General features: G+C 44.2%; 1 protein-coding gene across 1 annotated transcript in view; it reads left to right on the top strand.

Moving 5' to 3' along the window:
• The first annotated feature begins 566 nt into the window (after positions 1–566).
• Positions 567–17,005, top strand: part of TTC34 (tetratricopeptide repeat domain 34) — a 62,818-nt gene continuing 46,379 nt past the window's right edge. Inside the window, exons 1-4 of the mRNA XM_007491692.2 lie at positions 567–1,390; positions 3,499–4,324; positions 8,171–8,396; positions 15,153–15,345. Coding sequence (XP_007491754.2) covers positions 610–1,390; positions 3,499–4,324; positions 8,171–8,396; positions 15,153–15,345 — 2,026 coding nt within the window. The 5' untranslated portion in view covers positions 567–609. The remainder of the gene's footprint in view (positions 1,391–3,498; positions 4,325–8,170; positions 8,397–15,152; positions 15,346–17,005) is intronic.

Genomic DNA, 17,005 nt, shown 5'->3' on the forward strand with positions numbered 1-17,005 from the left:
AGTCTGCTCATTTTACAGATTGAAAGACTGAGCCCAGGGAGATTCTGTGTTCTGGTCACAGTCATAAGGGTAGTCAGTGTTAAAGCCAGATTCTGAGCCCATTGTCTTCTGAGCTGTCTCCTGGGGGCAGTCACCAACTCTCTGGGTCTGTCTTCTCCTCTCTAAGATGGGAATAGATGAGCCTTAAGGTCTCTGTCAGGATTTCTGCTATAGTTCTAAGAGAAGGGCAGCAGATAGTGGGTCAGCCTCACAGACAGGAAGAACCCAGAAAGTTTAAGCAATTCTCCCTAGGTCACACAGCCAGGAAGCCTCTGGAATCATCAGCCACATCTTCCTGGTCTTAAAAGTAGATCTCCCCACTGGGGATCGAACCCAAGACTGTGTGTGTGGAAAGCAGACCTTGAATGGGTCAAGGCTCGTGGTCTACGTGGCCTCACACACCCAGGATCCCTTTGGGGAGATGGCGAAGCTGTGGAGGGGAGCGTGAAAGAGGAGATGCCATGGGGTGCTGGGACCCAGGGGCACCCTGACCCCTGACCACTCTCCTCTTCATTCTAGGTGCCCCCTTGAGAAAGGAGTGAGAGATGTGACCAGAAGAGGCGGTGCGGGATGTCAGCCCAGGAGCTCACAGTGCGTCTGTGCCAGGAGGGAGACCGGCACCTGAGGCTGGAGGAGCTGCCACTGGCCACTGCCTTCTACCTGGCTGCATTCAGTTGCCACCCGTCCTCGGTGGTGCAGAGGGCGCATAGGTCCCTGAGCCAAGAGCAGGCTGGGCAGGTGGTTGCCATGCTCGAAGCCTGGTGCCGGGGAGAAGCTCAGATCCCCTCTATCCACTGGGATGGCATGGCCGTGGTCTCCCTCACTGCCGCCTTGGCCGCTGCCTTCCTCGGTGCCCTCCACCCCGACAACGTGGCCGCCTCCCTCTACGGGCTGGCCACCCTGCTGGGGCAGGGGCAGCACGAGGAGGTGGCGGGGCGATGCAGTGCTCTTCTGGATGTCCACGGCCCGGGGTCCCTGGAGCTGAGGCTCACACGAGCCCTGGCCTGGATCCTGTCCGGGGCCAAAGTGGGCGATGGCATGGCCGATTACCTCCAGGCTTTCATCACCCGCGCCAAGCAGACGGTGGACTTTATCCACTCTCACCAGCAGGACCACCTCCCCCTGCTCATCCAGACCTGCCGAGATTACCTCCTGGAGCAGCAGAAGGCAGAGGCGGCCGGAGGGCAGCGGGCTGCGGATGGCCACCGCTTCCTGGCCGCCCTGGCCCCCAGAGAGACCCCAGCATCCCTCGGCCAGGCTGTGGCTCTGCTCAGGACGGGCAGATTGGAGGAGTGTGTGGCCGTGTGCAGCCAGGTCCTAGAATCAGCCTCAGCCGCTGGCCAACTCCCAGGTACTCCCAGGCCATGTTTTGTGTTCTTAGATGGGAAGATAAGAGGATAATCTTAACATTAGCCTCCTAAATGGGTGAGCAAATGACTGGATTCTAGCACGAGCAGGAGAAAGAGTCCTGATCCAACATGGTGAGGCTCTGGGTTCTAGTCCTGACACTGCCTGTCATGGAGGCTGGGATAAGTTCTTTTGCTTTTCCAGACCTCAGTTTCTTTTTCTGTAAAATAAGCAAACTTCTGAGCATTGCGTTCTGTGGAACTCCTCAAAAGCAGGCACAAGCATTTATTGAGCTCTCACTCTGAACCATGAACAATAAAAAGGGCTAAGAACATCAAAGCTAAAAGCTAGTCCCTGCCCTCCAGATGTTTCCATTCTAATGTGGGCAGCACCATGGAAAACTCCATATGCATACTGGAGATAGATGGTCCAAATGGGGGTGATCTTAGCAGGTGAGGCTGATGGGAGAGAGGACCAGGAGGAGGCCAGAGGAACCAGAAGATGGAGGTCAGGAGGCAGACCATTCCAGCTATGGGGGGCCATCAGTACAAAGCCATGGAGACTGGAGACTGAGGGTCCTATTCGAGGAGCCTCAAGGAGGCCAGTGGAGCTATATCCTAGGCAACACAGACTCAGTAAGTCAAGTCAACCAGCATTTATTAAGCTCCAGATAGTGAGTTCAAATCCAGCCTCAGACACTGACTAGCTGTGTGAGCCAAGGCAAGTCGTTGAACCTCTGTCTGCCTCAGTTTCCTCATTTGTAAAATGGGGTTCATAAGAGCACCTCCCTCCCAGAGTTGTGAGAATCCAGTGATGCAATCATTATAAAACACTTAGCACAGTGCCTGGCATATGGTAGGTGCTATATAAAGGTTCATTTTCCCTTCTGCCCAAAGATGATCCAGGGAGAGTCACCTACCCTCCTTGGCCCTCAGTTTCCTCCTGGGTTCAGGAAATAAGGTCGAATTCAATGACTGACCAATTATAGATCTGTGGAACCAAATCCCATCTTTGTGATGACCTTGGGGAAATCACTTAGCATGCATTTGCCTCAGTTTCCTCATCTGTATTGGGGAATGAGTGGACTCACTGGCTTCTTCCAACTGTATGGGATCATGTTGTTCAATGAATCATATCCTTACAGTTTCATTGGGGTAAGAGTGTTGAGTTTTTGTAGGATAGAACTGCTTAAGATTGGCAAAAGTAGGGGATAAGGGGGCAGCTGGGTGGCTCAGTAGATTGAGAGTCAGGCCTAGAGAGGGGAGGTCCTGGGTTCAAATGTGGCCTCAGATACTTCCTAGCTGTGTGACTCTGGGCAAGTCACTTGACCCCCATTGCCTAGCCTTTACCACTCTTCTGCCTTGGAGCCAATATACAGTATTGACTCCAAGATGGAAGGTAAGGGTTAAAAAAAAAAAAGTAGGGGATAGCCAGGTGGTTCAGTGAATAGAGTGCCAGGCTTGGAGACGCAAGGACCTGGGTTCAAATTTGACCTCAGACATTTCCTAGCTGTGTAACTTGGGGCAGGTTACTCAACCCCGTTTGACTAATCCTTGCCCTTCTGGCACTAGGGTAGAAAGTAAGGGTTTAAAATTAAGTGGGTGGAGTATCGCCCCACTTCCCAAAGGGGAGCCAAGCTTGCCTCTGATTTCAGAGCCCGACCGCTGGCGGTGTTTAGGCTTGGACTCCCAGGCTCATAGGACGTTAGAGTCCCCTCGCAACCGTCTGGGCAGATTCGTGGCTGGTGGAGGCTTCCAAAGACCATGGAGATGGGACGATAAAAAAGAACATGGAGTCGCTGAGCCCCTTTTCTCATCTAAATTCAGGGGCGGGGATTCCCGGTCCTCAGGGAGCTGTAGAAAAACCCCGGCTCGGGCGCCAGCGGCCCTGGGTTCAAAGTCTCCTCCTGAGGTTGCCACCCGGGGAGCGAAGGCCACTTCCCTAAGGTCTCCTCGTCTGTAAGAGGACGAGGCTGGCCTCCAAAGCTATGGCGATGGGATGCCCAACCGATAACTCAAGGGAGTCAGTTACGCCAAGACCCAGACGGCTCTCTGAGGGGAGTCTGGTGCTGACTTGTCTTTCCCTCTTGTGCACGCTCTGCTCTTCCTCCAGGGGACACTCCCACCGTCCTGCTGGTCACCCGGGCGGCGGCCTCTTTCTGCCTTGGTCGCCGGAGCCGGGAGATGCTTCAGGACCTGCAGGAAGCCTTCCGGCTGGAGCCGGACAGTGCCCAGAGGCAAGCGGCGGAGGTGTTCTCCCCCGGGGACATGGAGCAGATCCTGGGCCAGGCCCGGGACATCCTGGAGAGGGACTTTTCCCATTTCCGAGAGGCGGTGAGAAGCCGCGCCGAGCTCCGCGCCGACGGGGGGAGGGAGCTGCTCCCCCCCATCATCCGTACCCTTCGCTTCCTCCTGCGGGTGGCGCCCCCGGGGGCCCGGAGGGAGCTGAGCATCAGGCTCGTCGACTGCCTGCTGTTGTCCGGCGACGGCCCGGCGGCCCTGGGGCTCTGCGATGGCCTTCTGCGCTCGGAGCGGCCCACCTATCTCAGCACCCTGCTCACGCTCCGGGGCTTCTGCAGCCTCCATTCCGGGGAGGCCGGGCGAGCCCTGGAAGACTTCCAGGCGGTGGTGGAGCACGAGGCCCCCCACCCAGGGAGCTGCGTGAGAGCCCTGTGTGGTCGGGGGCTGCTCCGGCTGCTGGCCGGCAGCCCCTTCCTGGCCGCTCTGGACTACATCACGGCCTCCAGGCTGAGGCTGCAGGAGGCCGTCTTCACAGTCAAGTCCTACATCCCCTGGAATCAGCGGGGACTGCTGCTGAAGGTGCTGCAGGAGGAAGGGCAGAAGATGCTTCAGAGGAGGACGGAGCCAGCCCCAGGGGGCACCAGTGCCCGCTGCAAGAAGGCCACGGAGGAGGACGGCGGCCTCCCTGGGAAAGAAGGGTAACCCTAGACCCCGTCCCCCCATCCTCACCAAGACTGTCCAATAGCAGCGAGAATGGGGGCCCTTTCAGGGGACTCCCCAACATCCCTCCTGTCTCTGAGGGAGGCAGGCGGGGAATTTTCCTGCCCATTTCACTGAGAGGTCAAACGAGGCTGAGGACCTCCCTAAAGCCAGAAAGCAGAATAAAGGCAAAGCCAAGAGTCAGTCAGTCAATAAACATTTTAAGTGCCTACTATGTGCCAGGAGGTACAAAAATAGACAGTCCCTGCACACAAGGAGCTTCCAATTGAACGTCCTCAGAATAGTTTGTGAATCCCCTCGTTGTCACTTCCCTGCACTTAATTCTTCTCAGGCAGCAGAGATATCATGGAAAGCAGGATGGAAATGATATGCAAACCCCAGCAAAGTGACAGAGGGCTAGACTTTGAGGCAAGACCCGAGTTCAAATCCCACAATCATTTATTACATGTGTTACTCTGGGTCAGCTACTTTAATATCTCTCAGACTCAGTTTGTTCCTCTAAAAGATAGAGGTAATGGCAGTGCCCCTCTCCCAAGCTTATGGTTAGAACAAATGATAGAACATGCAAAGTGCCACGCAGACCTTAAAAGACCATCAAAAGGGTGGATGGCTCAGTGGACAGAGAGTCAGGCCTGGAGATGGGAGGTCCTAGGTTCAAATCTGGTCTCAGACACTTCCCAGCTGTGTGACCCTGGGCAAGTCACTTGGCCCTCATTGCCTAGTCCTTACTGCTCTTCTGCCTTGGAGCCAATACACAGTATTGATTCTAGGATGGAAGGTGAGGTTTTTTTTTTTTTTAATGACCATATAATATTTGTTATGTTTACCTTCATGACCCTAGCATCTCTGATGCATTTCTCTGCATCTTAATTTCCTCATCTTTAAAATGGGAGTAATCATAGTTGTATTACCAGTATCACAAGGTTTTTGTGAAAGTCAAAGTAGGTAATGGATATAAAGTGCTTCGTAACTTGCACATCGAGAGAGAGAGAGACAGACAGAGACAGAGACAGAGACAGAGACAGAGACAGAGACAGAGACAGGGAGATGGATGAATGGATGGATAGAGATATAGAGATAGATATATAAATGTATAGATATAGATAGATATAGATGAATGGATAGATAGGGATGGATGGATGGATATATGGATGAATATAGAGGGAAAGATAAATAGATGGATGGATGGATAGATGGATGGATGGATGGATGGATGGATGATGGATGGATGGATGGATGGATGGATAGAGAGGGAGAGATAGATGGATTGATGGATGGATGAATGAATGAATAGATATAGAGAAAAATGGAGGGAAAATAGATAAATAGATGAGAGAGATGGATGGATAGATGTATAGATAGATATAGACACAGCTATATATCCACATACACATATATGAGAATGAAAAAATGATAGCAGGTTATATATATATGATAGATAAATATCTATAAATATCAATATATGTGATAAATAAATATGACAGACAGATGGATGGATAGATAGATAGATAGATAGATAGATAGATAGATAGATAGATAGATAGATAGAGATATAGAGTTAGATATGGATGGAGATGAATGGATAGATAGGGATGGATAGATGGATGAATGGATGGATGAATATAGAAGGAGAGAGATAGATAGATGGATGGATGAATGGGTGGATGGATAGATGGATGGATGGATGGATGGATGGATGGATGGATGGATGGATGGATAAAGAGAAATGGAGAGAAAGAGAGATAGATGGATTGGCAGATGGACAGATAGGTGGATAAATGGATAGAGAAATAGAGAGAAATGGGAGAGAGGTAATTTTCTCTTTCTGCCTTAACAATGTTAAAATCTCTTTTTAAAAAATACGCAGATCTGTGATTTCACTATATTAGGGAAACGCCAGCATGGTAACTCTCCTTTATGCAGACTGCTACTTCATCTATAACCTAAAATTGTAGAGGTTTACCTATAATACAGAAGTTAAATGATTTGCCCAGGTCACCTGGTCACTATGTACCAGAGGAGGAACTTGATTTTGAAACTTTATGACTTGACATCTTTCTTCCCACTGGGTTTTGTTCCCCTCCTGAGGCATATAGAGGATAATTATCTTCTTTGTTTCACCTGGAAACTAAGACTTAAAAGGTGACAAGAGCAAACTATTCACTGAATTATTTAACCAGACCAGCCAGATTAGACCCCAGGTCTCCTGCCTCCCAGGGATCCTCTTTTGCCTAATCCCTCTAACCCTGCACAGGGATCACCTCTCAGGGAGAGGGGTCTGGTTTCTCAGGCAAAACTCAGATCACCAATCAGGATTATTGGATAAGGTCTCCCAAAGTAAACTAAAAAAAGTCTAGTCTTGGTCTGGCATTCAAGGCCTTCTACAATTTGATCTCCAACTCCCTATCTGATCTATATTATATTTTAATGTGATGTTAAACATATTATATATTATAATTATAACATATATAAACATTATAATTATTATATAATTAACTGCCATTTCTACCCTATACATATCCTAACTCCATTTAGACAGCCTCCACTCTCATTGGCCAATGACCCAAATACCCATAAATGTTAGGATTCAGCTGCTTCTAAGTTTACAAAACACAGCCCTATTGTCACCCCATTTCATTCTCCCTGCAGGTCTGAGGCCCAGTGGATAGGTCACTGGGTCTAGAGTCAAGAAGACTCCTTTTTTAGTTCAAATCTAGATTCAGACACCTCCTAGCTGTGTGACCCTGGACAAGTCACTTAACCTTGTTTGCTTCAGTTTCCTCATCTATCAAAAGAGTTGGAAAAGGATGTGACCAAACACTCCTGGATCTTTTTCTCCCAGTAATATTTAAATTTCCCCCCATTTGCACACAGAAACCATTTTCAACATTCAATTCCTCATATTTTGAATTCCAAATTCTTTCTCTCCCTACTTCCCCTCCCCACTCCCTAGGATGGTAAGTATTTTTATATAGGTTATATAAGTATATACTGTATATCATGTATATACTCCAGTATCTCTGCTAAGAAAATCCTGCTTGCCTCAGTTTCCTCATCTGTCAAATGAGCTGGAGAAGGAAATGGCAAACCTCTCCAGTATCTTTGCCAAGAAAACCCCAAATGAGGTCAGGAAGAGTCAGACACAACAGAAACAACTGAACAACACCAACAACCCTGTGCAGTGTGGGCTAAGGAGGGATTTTTAATCATCCTTATTTTAACAATGAGAAAGGTGAGGGTCAGCCTCTAGTGACTAGAGAGTCAGCTTTGAGTTCAAATCTTGCTTGAATGACTCTGGGAAATTCTTGTGTGCCCCGAACTATAATCTTCAAGGCAGATACCAATCTGCATTAGTTGAGGGGTTTTCCCCAGAAAGCAAGGGAATTGAGGGGAGAAGGAGAAAAGGAAAAGGAAATTACTTTGGGAAGATCTGAGTTCCAATCCAGCCTCAGACATTGACCTCAAGTAAGTCACTTAACCTCCCTTTGCCTCAGTTTCTCTATCTGTAAAATAGAGAGAATACCAGTAACCACCTAATAAAGTTGTCAAGAGAATCAATTTAGATAAGACTTGTACAGCGTTCAGTGGAGTGCTTGTAGCATAGTACATGCTATCTAAATACTAGTCATTAATATTGTATTTTTATGGTTTAGGGTTAATTTCCTTACTTTCCTAGAGGGGAATGGGACACTGTCAGGTAGGAGAGTGGGGGAGGGAGGATGGGGAAAGAGTAGAGAAGCATTACTGGTGACTAGGGAGCCCAAGAAAGACAGCCTGGCCCCTCTGAAGCTAGCTTGGACTTCTCATTTCTATCTTCCTCCAAGGGACGCCTGTGGGGTTCACCAGCTGGCCGCCCTGCTGATGGAGCTGGATGCCAACGATGAGATATCCCGACTTCTGAGTGCAGATGCGCTCTATCAAATGGGCCGTGTTGAAGATGCTCACAAGACCCTCTTGGTGGCTCTGTCCAAGAGCCCCCATGCTGCCCCCATCCTCGCCCGCCTAGCCCTGCTACAGCTACGCAAAGGCTTTTTCTATGATGCCAACCAGGTAAGACAGCTAAAGAGACATAAGGAAATGGGCCATCAGATGGTTTCAGGAAAAATAGGCAGCAGTGCCCAGTTATGAGAGACTGAGCATCTATAGCTGGCCATCTCCCCATCTCCAACTCAATTCCAATTCATAGGATCCTAGATTTAGGGAGACCTCCAAAGACATCTAGACCAGAGGGGAAACTGAGGAACAGAGAAAAATGTCAAGAAGCAAGTGGTTGAGTGAGGATTTCAATCCACATTACCTGATTCCAAACCCAACTGACTTTCTTTCTTCCTTCCTTCCTTTCTTTCTCCATTCTTCCTTTCTTTCTCTTTCCTTCCTTCCTTCCTTCCTTCCTTCCTTCCTTTCTTTCTTTATTTATTTCTTCCTACCTTCCTTCCTTTCTTTCTTTTTTCTTTCTTTCTTTCTTCCTTCCTTCCTTTCTTTCTCCTTTCTTCCTTTCTTTCTCCTTCCTTCCTTCCTTCCTTCCTTTCTTTCTTCCTACCTTCCTTCCTTTCTTTCTTTTTCTTCCTTCCTTCCTTCCTTCCTTTCTTTTTTCTTTCTTCCTTTCTTTTCTTTCTTTCTTTCTTTCTTTCTTTCTTTCTTTCTTTCTTTCTTTCTTTCTTTCTTTCTTTCTTTCTTTCTTCCTTCCTTCCTTCCTTCCTTCCTTCCTTTCTTTAATTTTTAAACCTTCACCCTCCATCTTAGGACCAATATTGGTTCCAAGGGCTAGACAATGGGGATTAGGTGACTTGCCCAGGATCACATAGCTAGGATGTATCTGAGGCAACATTTGAACCCAGGAGCTCCTATCTCGAGACCTGGCTTTCTATGCACTGAGTCACCTAATTATTCCCTTCTGTCTCTTTATTGACCAGTTTTTAGGCAGTCTTGTCTGGTGGTGATAGAGGAAGCCCTGTTTTTCCTTGTCCTTGATGTTTGCCTTCCCTTAGATGAGGTAGGAAGAGGATGTGGATGGGGCCTGAATCTTACAGAATATATTGCCAAATTGGTACTGATTATTGACAACCAGATAGGATGAATCAGGTGGCCCTTGTGGACTTACTGGGGCCATAATCAGGCAGCTCAGTGTTGTGGAGAAAGCCCCTTGTGTGGAAGTTAGGAAGCCTATGTTCAAATTCTGACTGTCTCTGACTAGCTGTGTGACCTTCGGCAAGCCTGATCCTCCATTTCCTCATCAATAAAACTGAGAGGATTGGAACTAAGTAGCCACTGAGGTCCGTTTCCTCTTGAGATCTTTAATCCTATTAAAAAAAAACTCTGAATCTCTGTTTCCCAGTAAAATTCAAATTTTACAGTTTTCTCAGTAAAATGGGACTAGATGAATGTCTTCCAGCATTGATATTTCCAGGGGAGAAGGAAAGAGCCCTGTATTTAGAGTCAAGGAGTCACAGGGCCATAGCTTTAAGGATGAAAGGAACCTAAGAGGTACTAGTCTCTCTGCCTTTCTGTGCCTAGAATGCCCTGCCTCCTCACCCTCACCTCCTGGCTTCCCTGCACTCCTTCAAGACACCAGAAGGACTTCCTCGATCCCTCAGCTGCTTCTCCTCTTAGATTACCTTCCAAATGCTCTGTGTCTTTTATGTACCCATCTGTTTACATGTTACATGTCTCCCCATTAGCCTGGGAGCTCCTTAAGGTCAGGGGCTCTTTCTGTCCTTTATATCTCCAGTCCTTACCGCATACAGAAAACACTTAGTAAACACTGGCTGGCTGATGCTGATTTAAATCCAGCATTCTCTAAAATCCAATGTCATCTTTAAAAACTCAGGAATAAAAATATTCCAATTTGGAGGTTACAGGGAGAAGGGAAGCCCTCAGTAACTCAGCTTGAAAAAATAAAACTCTGAGCTACAGACAATGAAAAATTAGCTGGCTCTGTCTTAGGTCAGGACCCCCAGAGACTTCCTGAGTGACTTTCAGTCTAGCCTCAGTTTGGGTTTTGTTGGGGGTTTTTTTGGTAGGTCCCCAAAATGGCGCCCACTGTATCCCTGGTGCCCATGTGACTGACTTGGTGTAAGGACTTTGAATCTCCCTGGGCCTCAGTTTCCTCCTTACTAAAATTAGGGGGGCTGAACCAGATATACTCTAAGGTTTCTTCTAATTCTAAAGTATAATATGAGTCTTTAGCTAGAACCATTTGCCTCTGGGAACCCCAGAGGCTCTATCCTGCCCAAATGAAAAACTGGATGCAGGAATTGTACTGAGCCAGCAGAGGGCACATCCAGGTCTTATTATCCACAGGAAAGGTCCCAGGAGGGGACTTAAAATTGTTAAAGGCAAGATGTCATTTTCCCTCTTCCTTCTCCCCCAAACTACCCCTCCAATATAGGATTCCCATATTTTATATATGGAAACACATATGTAGAACTATATATTTCTATACATGCATGTAATGTATATGTGTGCATACATAACATACATATTTATAGACAGATGGGCAGATAGACCTGTCAGATAGACAGACAGACAGACAGATAGATAGATAGATAGATAGATAGATAGATAGATAGATAGATAGATAGATAGATAGACAGACAGACAGAGATAGACAGATGGATGAACAGATGGACAGACAGACATATAGCTATAGATAGATAGATGGATGGATAGATAGATAGATAGATAGATAGATAGATAGATAGATAGAGATGGATGGAAGAATGGATAGACAGATGAAGGGATGAACAGATGGACAGACAGACAGATAGATAGGTAGATAGACAGACAGACAGATGGATGGAAGGATGAATGGACAAATGAATGGGCAGACAGAAAGACAGTCAGATAGATAGATAGATAGATAGATAGATAGATAGATAGATAGATAGATGGATAGATAGATAGATCAAGAGAAAGAAAGATGGTGGATAGCTAAGATAGATGGATAAACAGACAGACAGGTAAACAGACAGAGAGACAGATGGATGGATAGATAGATGGATAGACATATAGACAAACAGACACACAGAGAGATAGAGTGACAGAGAAACGAAGGGACAGACAAATGGATGAGTGGATGGACAGATGGACTATGAATAGATGCATGAATAGATAGACAAATAAGTAGAAGGACAATTGGATAGACATATAGATATCATATTACTAGTAAGTGTCTAATGTCAGATTTGAACACAGGTTTTTCCTGACTCAGGGCCTCAGTTTAGATACACACACACACACACACACACACACACACACACACACACACACATACACATTTGGGTCTATATATACATACATGGATATTATCTTCCATCATTCTGCCCTCCAAAAGTCATGCTTTCTGGAATGAGTCATAGTTTGTGATCCATAATGTGAATCTGAGAATGTGGGCATCACAGCCTAGCCTAACAATTCTCAAACTGTGGACCATAAACTCTTGGGAATTCTCAAGATTCTTTCAGGTCAAAACTATTTTCATTTTTTGTTGTTCCTTTTTTTATTTTTTAAAAATATTTTCCCATGTTTACAGGATTCATTATATTCCCCTCCCTTCTTTCTTCCCCCACTCCTGCAGCCAACAAGCAATTCCACTGGGTTGTACGAATGTTATCACTTGATCCCCATTTCCCTATTATTCATTTTTGCTATAGAGTGATTTTTTAAAGCCTAAATTCCAAATCATATACCCATATATACATGTGATAAGTGAAGTCATGTGTCAAAACTATTTTCATAATAATACTAAGGCTTTATTTCCCTATTAAAACACTCCTTTTCCAATTACATATCTGTATGAGGCAGGATTTTTTCCATATACTTTAACCAAAATAATATATCACAACAGAAAGGATGTAGAAGCAGATGGGAGAATCCAACTGTCTTTTATTAAGCCAGATGTCAAAAAGATTTGCAAAAAGAAGCAAAACAATGCTCCTCCTCACACTACATTTTTTGGAAAGGAAGTAGTATATTATTTTTCATAAAACCATTACTTATTTAACACATTTGTTATATCATTTTTAAGTGACCTAGTAAATAAAAAATTTTAACTATCCATTTAAATTTTGAGTATAGTAAATATCAGTAGGTAAATGGTTATAACCACAGGCTTTAGGATACTCCATGCTTTTTAAGAATGTAAAAGAGTTCTGATTTGAAAAAAAAAATTAAACAATGACATTTCTCACTAATTATTTTTTCTTTAGAAACTAGTTATTTTCCACAAAATATGTTATTCATGTTAACATGTTTATTATTGTTATTTTAGATCATTTGGTAAATATCTTTTTTTTTAAACCCTTACCTTCTGTCTTAGAATTAGTATTGTGTATTGGCTCCAAGGCAGAAGAGTGGTAAGGGCTAGGCAATGGGGGTCAAGTGACTTGCCCAGGGTCACACAGCTGGGAAGTGGCTGAGGCCAGATTTGAACCTAGCACCTCCCATCTCTAGGCCTAGCTCTCAATCCACTGAGCTACCCAGCTACCCCCTTGTAAATATCTTTTTAAAATGTATTAGTTTTCATTTTTATTAGACCTGAGGCTGTCTCACTTTTCTATTTGTATCTTCAGGGTTTAGCATTGTGTTTGGCATGTAGCAAGTACTTAATACTGGGGTTTTTTTGATGTGGGGTCCCTGAGGAACTCTGTGAATTAAAAAATATATATTTTGATAACTATATTTCAGCCTAATTAGTTTCCTTTGAAATCTTATTTGTTCTATTTTATTAATTTAAAACATAACTCTGAGAATGGCTCCTTAGACTTCCCCAGAGTGCCAAAGCAGTCCGTGAAGGGTTTTTTTTTAAAAAAGACAAGAACCCCTTTCCTAATAAATATTTGTTGACTAACTTCCCTAAACATTCATGTCTCTCTGAGGAGATGGTCCATAATTCTAGTCAGGTACATGTAGGGAAATAAAGATGGGGATGAGGGAGGGAGGGAGGGAGCTAATTATCAAGGAAGGAATAAAAGATTTATTAAGCTCCTACTATGTGTTAAATGCTTTCCTGGTATTATCTCATTCCATCTGCACCATAATTCTAGTCAGGTACATGTAGGGAAATAAAGATGGGGATGAGGGAGGGAGGGAGGGAGCTAATTATCAAGGAAGGAATAAAAGATTTATTAAGCTCCTACTATGTGCTAAATGCTTTCCTGGTATTATCTCATTCCATCTGCACCATAATTCTAGTCAGGTACATGTAGGGAAATAAAGATGGGGATGAGGGAGGGAGGGAGGGAGCTAATTATCAAGGAAGGAATAAAAGATTTATTAAGCTCCTACTATGTGCTAAATGCTTTCCTGGTATTATCTCATTCCATCTGCACCATAATTCTGGAAGGGGGTGGTTGTTATCGCTCACTTAGGTCTCACTCTACATCACCCTTGGACCATACATAGCACACCACATCTTCCTGTTCTCCACTATCTCCCAAAGTTTGTCCAGGCTAGTGTTCATTGCTTCCATGGCACTATCTATCCATCTCATTCTTGCCATCCCTTTCTCCTTTTGGCTTCAATCTTTCCCAACATCAGTATCTTTTCCCATAAGTCCTTTATTCTCATTATGTAACCAAAGTAGTCAAGCTTCAGCTTCAGGATTTGACCTTCCAGTAGATAGTCGGAATTAATTTCTTTAAGCATTGACTGATTTGATCTTCCTTCTATCCAAAGGACTCTCAAAAGTCTTCTCTAACACCACAATCGGAAAGTGTTGATTTCTGTGGGCGCTCAGCCTTCCTTTTAGTCCCACTTTCCATCCCTGCATTGCTATAGGGAAAAAGCAATCAAGCAAACAAACAAAAACATATCTTTGATGGAGAGCCCCCATGTTGATGAGGTGATCTCTCTGCTTTATACTATGTTGTCCAGATTTGCCATCATTTTCCTTCCAAGGAACAAGAGTCTTAATTTCATGGCTGCAGTCAGTGTCTGCAGCAATCTTTGAGCCTAAGAATATAAAAAATCTGTCACTGCTTCCTTTTTTCTCCCTCTTTTTGACACCAAGTGGTAGAACCAGTAACCAAATATTGTTTTATTTTTAATGTTAATCTTCATTTTATATATGAAGAAACAGAAACAATAGTTAAGTTGACTTACCCAGGAATCCACAAAAGGGAAATGTTTGACACAGGATTCAAACTTAGGTCCAGGGGCACCACCCAAGAACTTCTTTTTCTAGATCCATAATCGCATAATCTGAATGAGTAGCAAGTTCCAACCCAAGCAGCATCTCCTAAATCTGTCAATTCTGAGGTTCAACAGAATCCATCATCTTCAGCCCAATATACCCAATGTAATATGAATTGGGGTCTTCCTGACTCCAAGCCTGGAGTCACCTAGTGGAACCAAAGATTATTTCAGAATTGGAAGGGGAAAGTCACAGCTTCTCAAGACAAAAGACCTGTGTCTGCTACATACTAAAGTCTGGGGTCCCTTTTTCTTCCCAAACCTCAGTTTTCAAAGCTATAAAATTAGGGGTTCATTGATCCCAGATCTTGACAAGAATTTCTTTATCAATCACATCCTACCCCCCAATTTTTTTTTTACTCAGCCTTCGTTTAAAGACTTTATTTGAATGAGAGATGCAGCATATCCATCTAGATTTCCCATCCCACTAATCACCAACTGGTATCCTATATAATATGGAGATTAGAATGGTAAGATGACCAGAACCTAGAGGGCCTTGGATGACAAAAGAGGCTTTCTATAGTAAATAATTAGGAGCTATAGAAGATTGTATATCAGGCTCCCTCCCCTGTACCTGTGCCATTAACTCTTCCTTTCCTTACCCACTTTGTTTAGCTAATAAAGAAAGTAATCCAGATTGGGGACACCTCCTGCCTCCAGCTAATCATGGAGATCTTCAGGGAAGAAGATCGGAAGCTACTGCAAACTCACTGCCACTCAAGGGCTGTGACGATCCTGAAGAACAAAGAGGGGGACACATACACCAAAGAGGCCATTGCCTACCTCTCTCTTGCCATCATTGCCTCAGGTATGTTTTGAGAAAGAAAGAATCCCAGGGTTCCAGCTGGAAGAGACCTTAAAGATGATCTGGGACAGCCATCGTATTTTACAGATTAGGAAACTGAGACCCAGAGAAATTAAATTACTCCATTAGGGTCCATTTCCTAGTTTGTGAAAGAGCTGAAATTCAACCCAGGTCTTCCAACTCCAAGTATGCCCTTATTTCCATCATGTCACCCATTCATGATGATAAATGAGAGATTATATGACTTGCTGGTGATCATACTTGTCCAAATATGCATCAGAAATAGGATATGAACCTAGTTCCTCTGACGTCTAGATCCAGAACTTTCTTTTCACTGCTCCATTTAGGGAGGCAAGCCCAGTGTGAGACAATAGTGTAATGGACCAGCCATGAGGAGGCAACTACTGATGAGGGATAATGAGCTTTCAAGAGGAAGGAAGCAATAATCTCACTGCACTCTACCCTGGTGGGACCTCAACTGCAATTCTGATATTAATAATCCAGAAAATGTCCAATGGAGAGCATAGTAAAGGATCCATGCCATAGGAGCGTCCATTAGAAGAACTGGACACATTTAGCCTGGAGAAGGAAATATGAAGGGGAGCCATGATCATGGTCTACAAGTATTTGAAAGGCTATCATCTAGGGTCTGGTTTCTTCTGTTTGGCCTGAGAGGGCAGAATCAGGACCAGTATCAAGCCTGAGGTCAGGACAAACTTGTTAATACTCAAGGTGTAAAAGAAGACAAACATTTTGGGGCATGGCTAATGGGGATTTATTTTATGCGACTCTGCATATTTATTACAAAGGTTTCATTTTTCCTAACTTCATTTTCAGTAAAGGGAGAGGGAGATGTGAAAAAAGGAAGAAGAAAATAGTGCTTTTTAACTCAAAAACATATGTGCATATATATGTGCATGTGTATATATACATATTGAGATATAGATATAGATATATACAATTATCCCTTCCACATGGAGGGGTTAGGAGCCCCCACAATCTGGAAAATCTACATGAAATTTTTTGACCCTCCATTCCAACCAGAGAAGTCTGAATTTCTTTTTCTTTTCTCCTATGGGATATTTAATGTACCTGAGTGTAAATTTTGGATTAAGTATACATTTCTGAATTTCTAAACTTTTTCTGTGTTGTCCACTGGCCTTTGTGTGTCTTCTGCGGCTTCCCCAAACTCCCCCCAAAGTTCCCATTTAATTACTTATGCCAATCTGCAATATATTAAAACTACAATAGAAAAGCTTCAATGTAGAAGGGATCTAGATAGATGGGTAGATAGACAGATAGATAGATAGATAGATAGATAGATAGATAGATAGATAGATAGATAGATAGATAGACAGACAGACAGATGAATAGATGGAGAGAGATGGAGAGATGGAGAGATAGATAGATAGATAGATAGATAGATAGATAGACAGATGAATAGATGGAGAGAGATGGAGAGATAGATATATGGATGGATGGATAGATAGATAGATAGATAGATAGATAGATAGATAGATAGATAGATAGATGGAAAGAGAGATGGATAGAGAGAGATTGATGGATAGATAGAGAGAGATGCATAGATAGAGAGAGATGAATAGATGGAGAGATGGAAAGAGAGAGAGAGAGAGAGAGATAGATAGATGAAGAGAGATGGATA

The sequence above is a fragment of the Monodelphis domestica genome, chromosome 4 (assembly GCF_027887165.1).
Source record: "Monodelphis domestica isolate mMonDom1 chromosome 4, mMonDom1.pri, whole genome shotgun sequence".
Classification (NCBI taxonomy): domain Eukaryota; kingdom Metazoa; phylum Chordata; class Mammalia; order Didelphimorphia; family Didelphidae; genus Monodelphis; species Monodelphis domestica.